The following is a 13613-nucleotide window of genomic DNA, read 5'->3' as shown; positions in this document are numbered from 1 at the left end:
TAGCTGGCCGTTCAAACTGTCCCTTTTAGTGCTTCAAATCTCCCCCAAACAAACTTCAAACAGCCTCTGGGTGCAATTAGTCCATCCAAGCACTGTCTGTGCCAGGGCTGAACAGCAGTAAACCCCAAATTTATCTAGTAAAACAAGAACAAAGCAAGACGTTCAGGGAATAAAAGAAGTCAGTAAGGGGCGAGTACAACTGCACTAGAGCAGTGTTTCCCAACCTTGGCAACTTGGAGATATCTGGACTTCAACTCCCAGAATTCCCCAGCCAGCATTTGCTGGCTGGGGAATTCTGGAAGTTGAAGTCCAAGTATCTTCAAGTTGCCAAGGTTGGGAAACACTGCACTAGAGTGCCTTCCGTCCCCTGTCCTATTGCTCTCCTATATCTCCTATACCTTTCTTCTATTCCTATATCTCTTCTTCTATTCTTTCATTGATATGTTCTATTCCTATATCTTCTTTTCTATTCTTTCTTAGATATATTTTACTATGAGTATCTCCTCTATAACCTTCATCATGTATTTTACTATGCGTATATTTTATTTATTTATTTATTCATTCATTTATTTATTTATTTATTTATTAGATTTGTATGCCGCCTCTCTACGAAGACTCGGGGCGGCTAACAACAATAAAGAAAACAATGTAACAAATCTAATATTAAAAAATAATCTAAAAAACCCAATTTAAGAGACTAATCATACAAACAAGCATACCATGTATAAATTCTATAAGCCTAGGGGGAAGGGGGGAAAAATTTCAATTCCCCCAGAGGTGGGTTTTAAGGAGCTTGCAAAAGGCAAGGAGGGTGGGGGCAACTCTGATATCTGGGGGGAGCTGGTTCCAGAGGGTCGGGGCCGCCACAGAGAAGGCTCTTCTCCTGGGTCCGCCAAATGACATTGTTTAGTCGACGGGACCCGGAGAAGGCCAACTCTGTGGGACCTAACCGGTCGCTGGGATTCGTGCGGCAGAAGGTGGTCCCGGAGATATATATATACACCCCCACTAAAACCCTCATTGTGTATTGGACAAAATAAATAAATAAAATAAATAAATAAGAACCAGATAATCAGTCCAACACAGGAATGCAAGGATTCTTTGCAAGTTCAAACATCGGCACACAACACTTAATAATAATAATAATAATAATAATTTATTAGATTTGTATGCCGCCCCTCTCCGAAGACTCGGGGCGGCTCACAACAAGTGATAAAACAATATTGTACAGGCACAAATCTAATATTAAGAAATGTTCCTGACAAATGCCCCTCCCTACAGCATGTCCTTAAGTCTCATTCTCCAGCAGAGGTTGGTTTCTGCTGGTTTGGGCTGGTTCTATAGGACTGGTAGTGGGAATTTCCCCCTGCTCGCTGAACTGGTAGCGATGGCCAGCTGGCCCACCCCCAAAATGGCTCTCTTGCCATAAGCACCGCCATCTTGTTTTTTTGCTTCTGTGCAAACTGGAAACCAGATAAGTCAGAACCCACCCCTGTTTCCCAGGTGTGCCTTGTGAAGCTGGGCGGGGCACTCACCTCGCGAGTAGCCTCCTCTGTCTGAGCTGATTCCGCCTCCCCTGCACTCTCCAAGCCCTTGAATTAGAGGAGGGGTGGTTCATGCTTGTTGTGAGTGGTCCTCAACCAACTCTGGTAAGGATAGATGGGTGAGGATGAGCCCAGGCCCATCTTGGTACACTGGGCCAGTGGTTTTGCCAGCTGAGGCAGAGAGTGAGAGTGAGGGAGAAATAGACCTGGATGAACCTGAAAGACCATCAGAGGTGGCAGATACGCCAATGATAGTAGGGTCTGACTTAGAGGAGGAGGAAGACTATGAGCCTTTGTTAGACAAGAATACTTGTATGGGAAAAGGAAGTAGTGTGGGAGAGGGTTTTTTTCCCCTTGTAAAAATATATTTTACTTTTCTTCTTCTCAAAATACTTCTCTAAATAAACTATCACCTTTACAGTTAACCACTATAACAAGCTATCCACAATATTATTATATAACTCTTATTATATCCACCACCGCAACCCCTAAGCACTAACTACAAACCACCCAGCGTAAAACCACTCTAACAAACCACACTCATGCAAGGGTGTTACTCCTTATATAGGTTACAGCCAATCAGGTTGCAGCACAATTAGCAAACCCATGATTACATGATGATTATGGCTTACATCAGCCTTTCCTATGGTTACAAACCATTTACAGTAATACCTCGTCTTACGAACCTAATTGGTTCCCGGGGGAGGTTCGTAAGGCGAAACGTTCATAAGGCGAAACATTGTTTCCTATAGGAAACAATGAAAAATGAATTAATGCGTGCAATGGAAAAAAAACCTGCAAAAAACCGCCGCCGCCCAGCTGTTTCAATTGAAACAGCCAGGCGCTTCTCAGCGGCCTCCCAAATGCCGAACCCAGAAGTTCGGCAAAAATTCGGGTTCGGGAGGACGCTGAGAAGCCCCCTGGCTGTTTCAAAAAGCAACAGCTGGGCGGCGGGGCTTCTCGGCAGCCTCCCGAACCCGAACTTTTGCCAAACTTCTGGGTTCGGCATTCGGGAGGCCGCCGAGAAGCCCCGCTGCCCAGCTGTCATCTTTTGAAACAGCCGGGGGGGGGCTTCTTGGCGGCCTCCCGAACGCCGAACCCAGAAGTTCGGGTTTGGCGTTCAGGTTCAGGAGGACACTGAGAAGCCCCCCAGCTGTTTCAAAAGGTGACAGCCGGGCGGCAGGGCTTCTTGGCAGCCTCCCGAATCTGAACTTTTGCCGAACTTCCGGGTTCGGCGTTCGGGAGGCCGTCGAGAAGCCCTGCCACCCGGCTGTCACCTTTTGAAACAGCCGGGGGGCTTCTCGGCGGCCTCCCGAACGCTGAACCCGGAAGTTCGGGTTTGGCGTTCGGGTTCAGGAGTGACAGCCAGGCGGCGGGGGTGGGTTCGTAAGATGGAAAACGTTTGTAAGAAGAGGCAAAAAATATCCGAACCCCGGGTTCGTATCTCGGGTTGTTCATATGGCGAGGGCTTCATATCATGAGGTACCACTGTACTTGCATTGTAATATTACCTTCAAAAATAAAACTTATTTCTGACAAGTAGTCTGTAGTTTGTTAACTCTAGGGAATTGTTGACCATTCCCCATAGGTATTTAAGAGTGATTGCTGGGAAATTCGGGATGGAGTTTCCTCCACAGAGTCAGACTTCAACAGGAGCATAACAGGCCGATTGTACCATCTGGACCGTTTCACTGAGCTTTATTGCGGCTCCCACCTTTTATTTACATTGATTTTATTGCAGTATCTTTGATTGTTGCCAGCCACCCAGGTGGTTGACAGTGGAAAATCAATTCTTGCCATGCATTCCAGTATCCTGTCCATTGATTACGGCTTGCTATTGATTCAGATAGAGAAGAGCTTTCTCACGGCCCCTTTTAAAGCTGAAATCTAGGAACAGTTGTCTGAAAGAGAGGGATCTAGTTCGGTTGATCTGTTGCCTGCTACAACAGATGTCAGGCACACACATTATATTAATTTATTGATTTATAAAATTGATACGGCCGCCCACTCACCTTCAGTGAGCCTAGGCAGCTTTGCAAACTGAATATGCAAAAAGTAAAAACTATAACTCCCCCCCTCCCACACTCCTTTGAAATAGGGTTCAAAGGAGCTCTTCGGGATGAGCCGGGGTGGCGCAGCAGGTAGAGTGCTGTACTGCAGGCCACTGAAGCTGACTTGTAGATCTGAAGGTCAGCGGTTCAAATCTCATCACCGGCTCAAGGTTGACTCAGCCTTCCATCCTTCCGAGGTGGGTAAAATGAGGACCCGGATTGTGGGGGCAATAGCCTAGCTCTGTTCAAAAAGTGCTATTGCTAACATGTTGTAAGCCGCCCTGAGTCTAAGGAGAAGGGCGGCATAAAAATTGAATAAATAAATATGTTTGAAAATTACTAGGAGTTTATTTCTTGCTACCCAGGCATACTTACTTACTTACTTTAAGTAGTTAAGAATCTGAACTACTAACAGTCAAGGTTCAATTGGCACCAGATAAGAGGCATTGCAGAATAACAGAGTTGGAAGGGACCTTGGGGGTCTTCTAGTCCAACCCCCTGCTCAAGCAGGAGATCTTATGCCATTCCAGGCAGGTGGCAGTCAAGTATCTTCTTGAAAACCTCCAGTGTTGGAGCATCCACAACTTTTGGAGGCAAGTCATTCCACTGATTAATTATTCTCACTGTTAGGAAATTTATCTTTAATCCTAGATTGCTTCTCTCTTTGATTGATTTCCTTCTATTGCTTCTTATTCTGCCTTCAGATGCTTTGGAGAATACGTTGCACCGCTCTCTTCTTGGTGGCAGCCCCTGAGATATTGGAAGACTGCTATCAAGTCGTCCTTGACAGGGTCTACAGACTTTAAGGGGGGCTGGATTTAGGTTTCTTACAGGAGTATAGATTCCAAACTCATGGTGTGTTTGATTCAGCCCTTGGACTCAGCCTAGTCTAGAAACTACAAGTTTAGTAACCAAGTACAGTGGTACCTCTACTTATGAACTTAATTCGTCCCGTGACCAGGTTCTTAAGTAGAAACGTTTGTAAGAAGAAGCAATTTTCCCCATAGGAATCAATGTAAAAGCAAATAATGTGTGCGATTGGGGAAACCACAGGGAGGGTGGAGGCCCTGTTTCTTCCCAGGAGATTCCTAGAGAGGCCCCACAGAGGCTTCTCCCCGCCTTTCCCAGCCCTGTTTCCTCCCAGGAGATTCCTAGAGAGGCCCCACAGAGGCTTCACCCTGCCGGTTACAGTTTCGGAGGCTCAGGTTTGTAAGTGGAAAATGGTTCTTGAGAAGAGGCAAAAAAATCTTGAACACACGGTTCTTATCTAGAAAAGTCTGTAAGTAGAGGCCTTCTTAGGTAGAGGTATCACTGTAGTTGATGCATGGAACTCACTACCTGACTCTATATTATCATCATCTAACCCCCAAAACTTTACCCTTAGACTACCCACTGTTGACCTCACCTGATTCCTAAGAGGTCAGTAAGGGGCGTGCTTAAGTTTCCCAGTGTGCCTACTGTCCTAATGTTTCTCTCCTTAATATATTATAGTCATCTCCTATTGGGGAGCTCCAATCTTGGCTACTTGAATTGGCAAGAGTTGACCCAGAGACCTTTGGCACTCAAAAAAGGTGCATCGACCCAGATCGAATCTTCTGTTCCACAGACTCACCAATCCGGTGTTGTCCGTCCACTGGAAATCCTGTTCCACGATGCGATCGTTGAGACCGATCCAAGTGTTCTCGTGGCCAAAACCTGGGAGGGAGAAATGCTTGAAGTAAGAAATAATGCATTTCTTAGAGGCTTGAGTTATTCCTGGATTATTGATTTCCTTCATTGATCAGCAACTGTCTGCAGGCCGCTCCAATATTCCAAATGGGGGGTGGGGGATTGGCTGGGATTTTGCGAGAAAATGGCCTTGTGGGAAGGCGTGCATCAGCGGTGGGCTTGTTTTTTGCTATTGGTCCGGTGGGTGTGGCTACATGGGGGCATGTGACTGGTTCAGTGGGCGTGGCCACATGCCACGCCCAACTTGACATCACTCATGCCCACGCCCACGCAGTCACATGATCTCCCCACCTAACCACACCCACAGGAAAAGATAGGAAATTTATGGGAATTTCCATCTGTCTATCCCTGCCCTCCCTTTGTCAGTCACCTCCATTTCTTCTCCTTTAGTGGCCCTGGCCCGAGCCCAGCTTCCTCCACCACCACTGCCTCTTTGTTTGGGCTGCTTACCTTCCTCAGCAGCTGATCGGAGTTTCAACCGGCCCCTGAAATCTCCTCGTGGGATTCCCCACCTCCTTTTTCGCCTCCCGACTGGCCGACAGCTCCCTGGCTGTTTTGGAAGGTGACAGCTGGGCGCTGCCGCTTCCTGGCGTTCTCCCGAACCCGAACCCAAACTTTTGCAAAAATTCGGGTTCGGGTTCGGTATACCGAACCGCGGAAAGTTCGATACGAGCCCGAACTTTGTAAGTTGGGTTCGCCCAACACTAGTGCTAACCAGTTGCTGAAACTGGAGGCAAGGAGGTAAGTCAATAGCTTTAAATGTCTGTGGAATGTTCAAATTATTATACTTATTTTTTAAAGATTGCTTTATTATTGTTCTAGACCAGTGTTTTCCAACCTTGGCAACTTGAAGATATCTGGACTTCAACTCCCAGAATTCCCCAGACAGCATTCGCTGGCTGGGGAATTCTGGGAGTTGAAGTCCAAATATCTTCAAGTTGCCAAGGTTGGGAAACACTGTTCTAGACAACTTAACATAATGAAGAAACTTTTTAAAATAAATGTTTGATCTGAACAGGCCCAGTGCTTTTGTATCTTCTTTTATGTAGCAGAGAATAATGTACAAAGCCACATCAATTTTAACAGCATCTGTACAAGTATAATCTGAAATATAACAGTGTCCTGGTTTAGTATTAATTTAAGGCAGCTGTGTTAAACCCTGACTTAGTCGTGTTTGGAGTAGATCGATTTATATAATTGGGAGGAGTTATCTACTTAAATAATTGTAAGAAAGTTTGTTACATTTAAGAAAACTTTCTGGCATTAATATACTGCCACAATGTACATTCGCCTGGTGCACCAGTTGCGGCTTATTTGGACCGGGACTCACTGCTCACAGTCACTCATGCCCTCATCACCTCGAGGTTTGACTACTGTAACGCTCTCTACATGGGGCTACCTTTGAAAAGTGTTCGGAAACTTCAGATCGTGCAGAATGCAATTGCAAGAGCAATCATGGGCTTCCCTAGGTATGCCCATGTTTCACCAACACTCCGCAGTCTGCATTGGTTGCCGATCAATTTCTGGTCACAATTCAAAGTGTTGGTTATGACCTTTAAAGCCCTTCATGGCATCGGACCAGAATACCTCCGGGACCGCCTTCTGCCGCACGAATCCCAGCGACCGATTAGGTCCCACAGAGTGGGCCTCCTCCGGGTCCCGTCAACTAAACAATGTCGGTTGGCGGGCCCCAGGGAAAGAGCCTTCTCTGTGGCAGCCCCGACTCTCTGGAACCAGCTCCCCCCAGAGATTAGAACTGCCCCTACTCTCCTTGCCTTTCGTAAGCTCCTTAAAACCCATCTTTGTCGTCAGGCATGGGGGAACTGAGACATCTTCCCCGGGCCTATACAATTTATGCATTGTATGTTTGTATGTATGTTTGCTTAGTAAATGGGTTTTTAAAAATATTTTAAATTATAATTATTAGATTTGTTATGAATTGTTTTGCTTTGTTGTGAGCCGCCCCGAGTCTGTGGAGAGGGGCGGCATACAAATTTAATAAATAATAATAATAATAATTTCTCCAATTCTTTGCTATTTCTATGGCTCAGGCACACATGCACAGAAATACACAGCAAACAGTATATATCATGTTTGCTGGGAGGCAGAGGCAGAATTTCCCCCCCTTGTTTTCCTCCCCCAAAACTAAGGTGCCTATTATACTCCGAAAAATATGGTAAGTCTAAGTGCTGCTGCTATTTTGCACTCTCACGCGTGGCCTTCCTCTCTTGCCGTGGCTCCCTCCTTCTCCCAGAGTTCCAACTTACCGCTAATGAAATTATGTTCTTCCCAGGAATGGATGCTGGTGAGGTGTCCTGACCGACGTCGGCAATCCCTCTCCGCCTCTTCCCATGCCCGCCGATGGGCGAAGTAGCGATAGCAGTGACCCTGGAATTTACGCCACGTGTGGTCGCAGCCTTCTGTGTCTGAAGGGAGGGGAAAAAAAACATCTGATGGAGCACAACCGAAAGGTCAGTTTTACCTTCTTTTTAACTAGCGCACCAATTTGAAACTGACAAGCTGAAGAGCTGTTGGAAGATATTATCACAGCCGGGAAGTGGAGTGATCAGTTATGGCATTTTCTGGTAAGTGAAACTGGAATAGGATGAACGGAACTAATGACTCTCCCCTGCGTGAGTGCTGGAGAGGTTACAGGTAGTCCTTAACTTATAACCATCCTTTTAGCGATCATTTGAAATGACAGTGGCACTGAAAAAAAGTTTTTGTATCAACGATCATTGTAATATTGCTAAGGTCATGTGATCAACTTTGGGCACTATAAGCAGTTCTGTGTTAGCAAAAACTTCAGAAGAGAAGGATTTAGGGGTAGTGATTTCTGACAGTCTCAAAATGCTTGAACAGTGTGGTCGGGCGGTAGGGAAAGCAAGTAGGATGCTTGGCTGCATAGCTAGAGGTATAACAAGCAGGAATAGGAAGATTGTGATCCCACTATATAGAGCACTGGTGAGACCACATTTGGAATACTTTGTTTAGTTCTGGAGACCTCACCTACAAAAACATATTGACAAAATTGAACGGGTCCAAAGACGGGCTACAAGAATGGTGGAAGGTCTTAAGCATAAAACGTATCAGGAAAGACTTAATGAACTCAATCTGTATAGTCTGGAGGACAGAAGGAAAAGGGGGGACATGATCGAAACATTTAAATATGTTAAAGGGTTAAATAAGGTCCAGGACCAGGAGGGGAGTGTTTTTCATAGGAAAGTGGACACAAGAACAAGGGGACACAATCTGAAGTTAGTTGGGGGAAAGATCAAAAGCAACATGAGAAAATATTATTTTACTGAAAGAGTAGTAGATCCTTGGAACAAACTTGCAGCAGACGTGGTAGATAAATCCACAGTAACTGAATTTAAACATGCCTGGGATAAACATATATCCATCCTAAGATAAAATACAGAAAATAGTATAAGGACAGACTAGATGGACCATGAGGTCTTTTTCTGCCGTCAGACTTCTATGTTTCTATATTTCTATGTACTATAGGTATGATAATCGCAGCATCACAGGGTCACCTGATCATTACTTGCAACTCAGTTCTGGGTTTCCTAGGAAAGATGTGATTGCTAAGAAAAAACAACAACAACTTGATGGCAGATAATAACAACAACAGCAACATATTGAGATGGCACCAGGTTGCAGAAGATTGCCCTAGAACAGGAGTGTCCAAAATTGGTAACTTAAAGACTTGTGGACTTCAACTCCCAGAATTCCTCAGTCTGGAAGTTGAAGTTGAATCCTGGAAGTTGAAGTCCACAAGTTTTAAAAGTTGCCAATGCTGGTTGGCTGCCAATGCTAGTTGAGGCGCATGAGCTGCCAAGGTTGGGCACAAGGGTGAAATGCTCCCAGTTCGCTCGTGCCTGTGGGTCGTTGGAGAGCTGGTCGCAAAACATAGAAACATAGAAGACTGGCAGCAGAAAAAGACCTCATGGTCCATCTAGTCTGCCCTTATACTATTTTCTGTATTTTATCTTACAATGGATCTATGTTTATCCCAGGCATGTTTAAATTCAGTTACTGTGGATTTACCAACCACGTCTGCTGGACGTTTGTTCCAAGTATCTATTACTCTTTCAGTAAAATAATATTTTCTCATGTTGCTTCTGATCTTTCCCCCACCTAACTTCAGATTGTGTCCCCTTGTTCTTGTGTCCACTTTCCTATTAAAAATGCTTCCCTCCTGGACCTTATTTAACCCTTTGACATATTTAAATGTTTCAATCATGTCCCCCCTTTTCCTTCTGTCCTCCAGACTATACAGATTGAGTTCATGAAGTCTTTCCTGATACGTTTTATGCTTAAGACCTTCCACCATTCTTGTAGCCTGTCTTTGAACCCATTTAATTTTGTCAATATCTTTTTGTAGGTGAGGTCTCCAGCACTGAACACAGTATTCCAAATGTGGTCTCACCAGCGCTCTATATAGCGGGATCACAATCTCCCTCTTCCTGCTTGTTATACCTCTAGCTATGCAGCCAATCATCCTACTTGATTTTCCTACCGCCTGACCACACTGCTCACCCATTTTGAGACTGTCAGAAATCACTACCCCTAAATCCTTCTCTTCTGAAGTTTTGCTAACACAGAACTGCCAATACAATACTCAGATTGAGGATTCCTTTTCCCCAAGTGCATTATTTTACATTTGGAAATATTAAACTGCAGTTTCCAAATGTAAAATCAAAGGCAACATGAGAAAATATTATTTTACTGAAAGAGTAGTAGATCCTTGGAACAAACTTCCAGCAGACGTGGTTGGTAAATCCACAGTAACCGAATTTAAACATGCCTGGGATAAACATATATCCATTGTAAGATAAAATACAGGAAATAGTATAAGGGCAGACTAGATGGACCATGAGGTCTTTTTCTGCCGTCAGTCTTCTATGTTTCTATGTAATGTGCATGTGTGTGCCAGCCAGCTTAATTTTAGCTCACATAGAGGCTCTGGGAGGGCATTTTTGGCTTCTAGAGAGCCTCCAGGGGGATGCGGGAGGGCGTTTTTACTCTCCCATGGCTCCAGGGAAGCCTTTGGAGCCTGGGGAAGGCAAAACACGAGCCTACTGGGCCCACCAGAAGTTAGGAAAGAGGCCGTTTCCTGTACTCTAGAGCAGTGTTTCCCAAATGCTGGCTGGGGAATTCTGGGAGTTGAAGTCCAAATATCTTCAAGTTGCCAAGGTTGGGAAACACTGCTCTAGAGAGCCTCCAGAGGGTGGGGGAAACTGTTTTTGCCCTCCCCAGGCATTGAATTATGGCTGTCAAGGACTGCGTTGGATTAATGGCGTTCTTTCTCTCCGGCTGCTGAGCTGGTAGATTTCCCACACAAAGGGAATTTCTCAGCAGGCAAGCGGAGCGGAAAAAAACATGGAGGCTCCCATCCGTCACTCTCAACATCGCTCTGCGTTTGGAGGGAGTGTACGGTATGTGCTAGCTAGACACACTTGTGTTCTCGCTCAAAAGGCGTCTTTTCTTTTTCAGAAAAAGAGGATTCTGAGTTCAACGGGCAGCTTCTGTGAGGAAAAATCACAGATGCAATATTCCCATTTGAAACAATGTTTGGGTTCATCCAGTTGACTTAATAATAAATAATAATAATAATAATAATAATAATAATAATAATAATAATATATTAGATTTATATGCCGCCCCTCTCTGAAGACTCAGGGCGGCTCACAACAATGATAAAAACAATATTATAGTGGCACAAATCTAATATTAAAAGAAATAACTAAAACCCTATCATATTAAAACCAGACAACACATACATACCAAACATAAATTATAAGGAGCCTGGGGCAGTGTTCCCTCTAATTGTTTGGGGGGGGGCGGAAAAGTATAGTGTCTGAGCGGCAGTCCCTTTGGGACTGGGCGGCACAGAAATAATATATAAATAAACAAACAAATAAACAAACAAACAAACAAAAACCCCACCCTGTTTTGCTTCAGAGAATTTCAAAATAAAATACTGTATTGTGTGTCTATAACAGTGAGCTCATAATAGGGCAACTCTATCAATATCAAAATGCCACTTAAATAGTTGAGCTAGTTTCAAACTAGATTTTGATTTTCTTTCTCTCTTCCTTACTCCCATTCTTTTTCTTTCTCTTTTCCTTCCTCTCTTTTTTCTATCTGTTTCTCTCTCTTCCTCTCTTCCTCTCTCTCTCCTTCCCTCTCACTCTTTCCCTCTCGGCTTCTGGGCAGGTTTGGAAAACTCTGAGTTGATGATGATTTTTAAGTGAGCGATTGCTCACTGCTCAGCTTAGAGGGAACTATGGCCTGGGGGAAAGATGTCTCAAATCCCCCATGCCTGGTGGTATAGGTGGGTCTTGAGTAGTTTACGAAAGACAAGGAGGGTGGGAGCAGTTCTAATCTCCGGGGGGAGTTGATTCCAGAGGGCCGGGGCCGCCACAGAGAAGGCTCTTCCCCTGGGGCCCGCCAGACGACATTGTTTAGTCGACGGGAGCCGGAGAAGGCCAACTCTGTGGGACCTTATCGGTCGTTGGGATTCGTGCGGTAGCAGGCGGTTCCGGAGGTACTCTGGTCCAATGCCATGTAGGTTTGAAGTTGTAGTCTTAACCATGCTGGTTTGAAGATGTAGCGGCTGCCTTTGCGCAGAGGGCATAAGTTTGGCTGACAGTCAATATGGTGTAGCGCGATGTGCCTACTTGATTAATTTAAGATTCAGTGAACACAGAAGGTGGACTAATTAATTGACCAAGATAATAGTGTGGGGTGAACTCAGCCGTTTAGCATCCTTGCCAAACCTATTAAATGCAGAGTGCAGTTAAGGAAAGAAGGTTCACCCAGACCTCCTTGAATGAATTTTAATGCTAAGAATTAAGGGTTAGAGTACAGAATCTGGAACCTCGCCTGCCCTCTAACAGGGAATTCACTACGACGGAGCTTTCAAAACTTTTCAATCTTCTTTTTCCTCGGGGATGATTAATCGATGGACTAAAGATTAGTTTAAAGCTAGGCCTCAACTTACGACCGCAATGGGAACCACAATATAGGTAGTTAACTTATAGCAGTTCACTTAATTAAGTGAATTGTCACAACGGCGCTGGGAAAAAAATTGGCACGGCAGCACTGACTTGTGACAGTTTTTCACACATTATCTATATTATGATAATCTTGAGGAAACAGTAAAAGAGAATATGTTAGCCTGGATGAAAAATTTTGGCTACACGATTCAATTAGAAGACTGGGACTGGCACAGAGAAGGTTCTTCCCCTGGGTCCCGCCAATCAGCATTGTTTAGTCAACGGGACCAGGAGAAGGCCAACTCTGTGGGACCTGATTGGCCGCTGGGAGTCATGTGGCAGAAGGCGGTCCCGGAGGTATTCTGTTCTGATGCCATGTAGGGCTTTATAACTCACGCTGCAGTAGATTCATGGCCCAACTGTGTGATTTGCAGAGTGAGGTCGCAACATCCTCTGCATCGTTTCGACCTGGCTGTGGTTTTCGGAGAAGATACGCCTAGAGAAGCTGAACACGCCCTGGGACGCTTTATTCCTCATCTGAATGATTTTTGTAAAAAAAAGAATTTGCAGAGGGTCCTTCTCACCTCGGTTGCATAAGCTCCCTCCGTAGCTGGGCAAGCACAGGCAGACAAAGGCGTTGATCTCGTCAATGCAGGTGCCGCCATTTTGACACGGGTTGGATAAGCAGTCATCGATATCTGTGGGGAAGAAGAGCATGTGTGAAGGCGGTCAACTTATGGCTGCTGCTGTACGGAATTCATAAGTCCCTCTTCTGATTATCTGGGTTCTGTTTATCAGGAAACCTCAATACATTTTTTATTTATATCTTTTACAATAAGATTATAAAAAGTTTGGGTTTAAAAAAAAATAACTATAGAGTACGAGGTAACTTTGTGTTTATCCTTCTAATTGCTATAAAGAAAGTCAGAAACTATTTCTTCTCTTTCACAGCTGGCTGGGGAATTCTGGGAGCTGAAGTCCACACATCTTTGAATGGCCAAGGCTGAGATGATGATGATGATGATGATAATAATAATAATATTTATTATTTATTATTTATTATTATTTTATTATTTAGATTTGTATGCCGCCCCTCTCCGCAGACTCGGGGATTATTATTATTATTATTATTAATAATAATAATAATAACAACAGAACAACAACAACAATAACAACAACAACAGAGTTGGAAGGGACCTTGGAGGTGTTCTAGTTCAACTCCCTGCTTAGGCAGAAAAACCTACACTACTTCAGACAAATGGTTATCCAACATCTCCCTAAAAGCT

General features: G+C 44.4%; 1 protein-coding gene across 1 annotated transcript in view; it reads right to left on the bottom strand.

Annotated features, from left to right (window-relative positions):
- Positions 1 to 13613, bottom strand: part of NCAN (neurocan) — a 134679-nt gene that overhangs the window by 14519 nt on the left and 106547 nt on the right. Inside the window, exons 9-11 of the mRNA XM_070746268.1 lie at positions 12912 to 13025; positions 7591 to 7749; positions 5208 to 5290 (exon numbers count right to left, since the gene is read on the bottom strand). Of these exons, the coding sequence (XP_070602369.1) occupies positions 5208 to 5290; positions 7591 to 7749; positions 12912 to 13025 (356 nt within the window). The remainder of the gene's footprint in view (positions 1 to 5207; positions 5291 to 7590; positions 7750 to 12911; positions 13026 to 13613) is intronic.

This window comes from Erythrolamprus reginae, chromosome 1 (genome assembly GCF_031021105.1).
Source record: "Erythrolamprus reginae isolate rEryReg1 chromosome 1, rEryReg1.hap1, whole genome shotgun sequence".
NCBI classification, from domain to species: Eukaryota; Metazoa; Chordata; class Lepidosauria; order Squamata; family Dipsadidae; genus Erythrolamprus; species Erythrolamprus reginae.
Note: the sequence above shows the minus strand (reverse complement) of the source record. Positions and strands in the feature narration are given on the sequence as shown.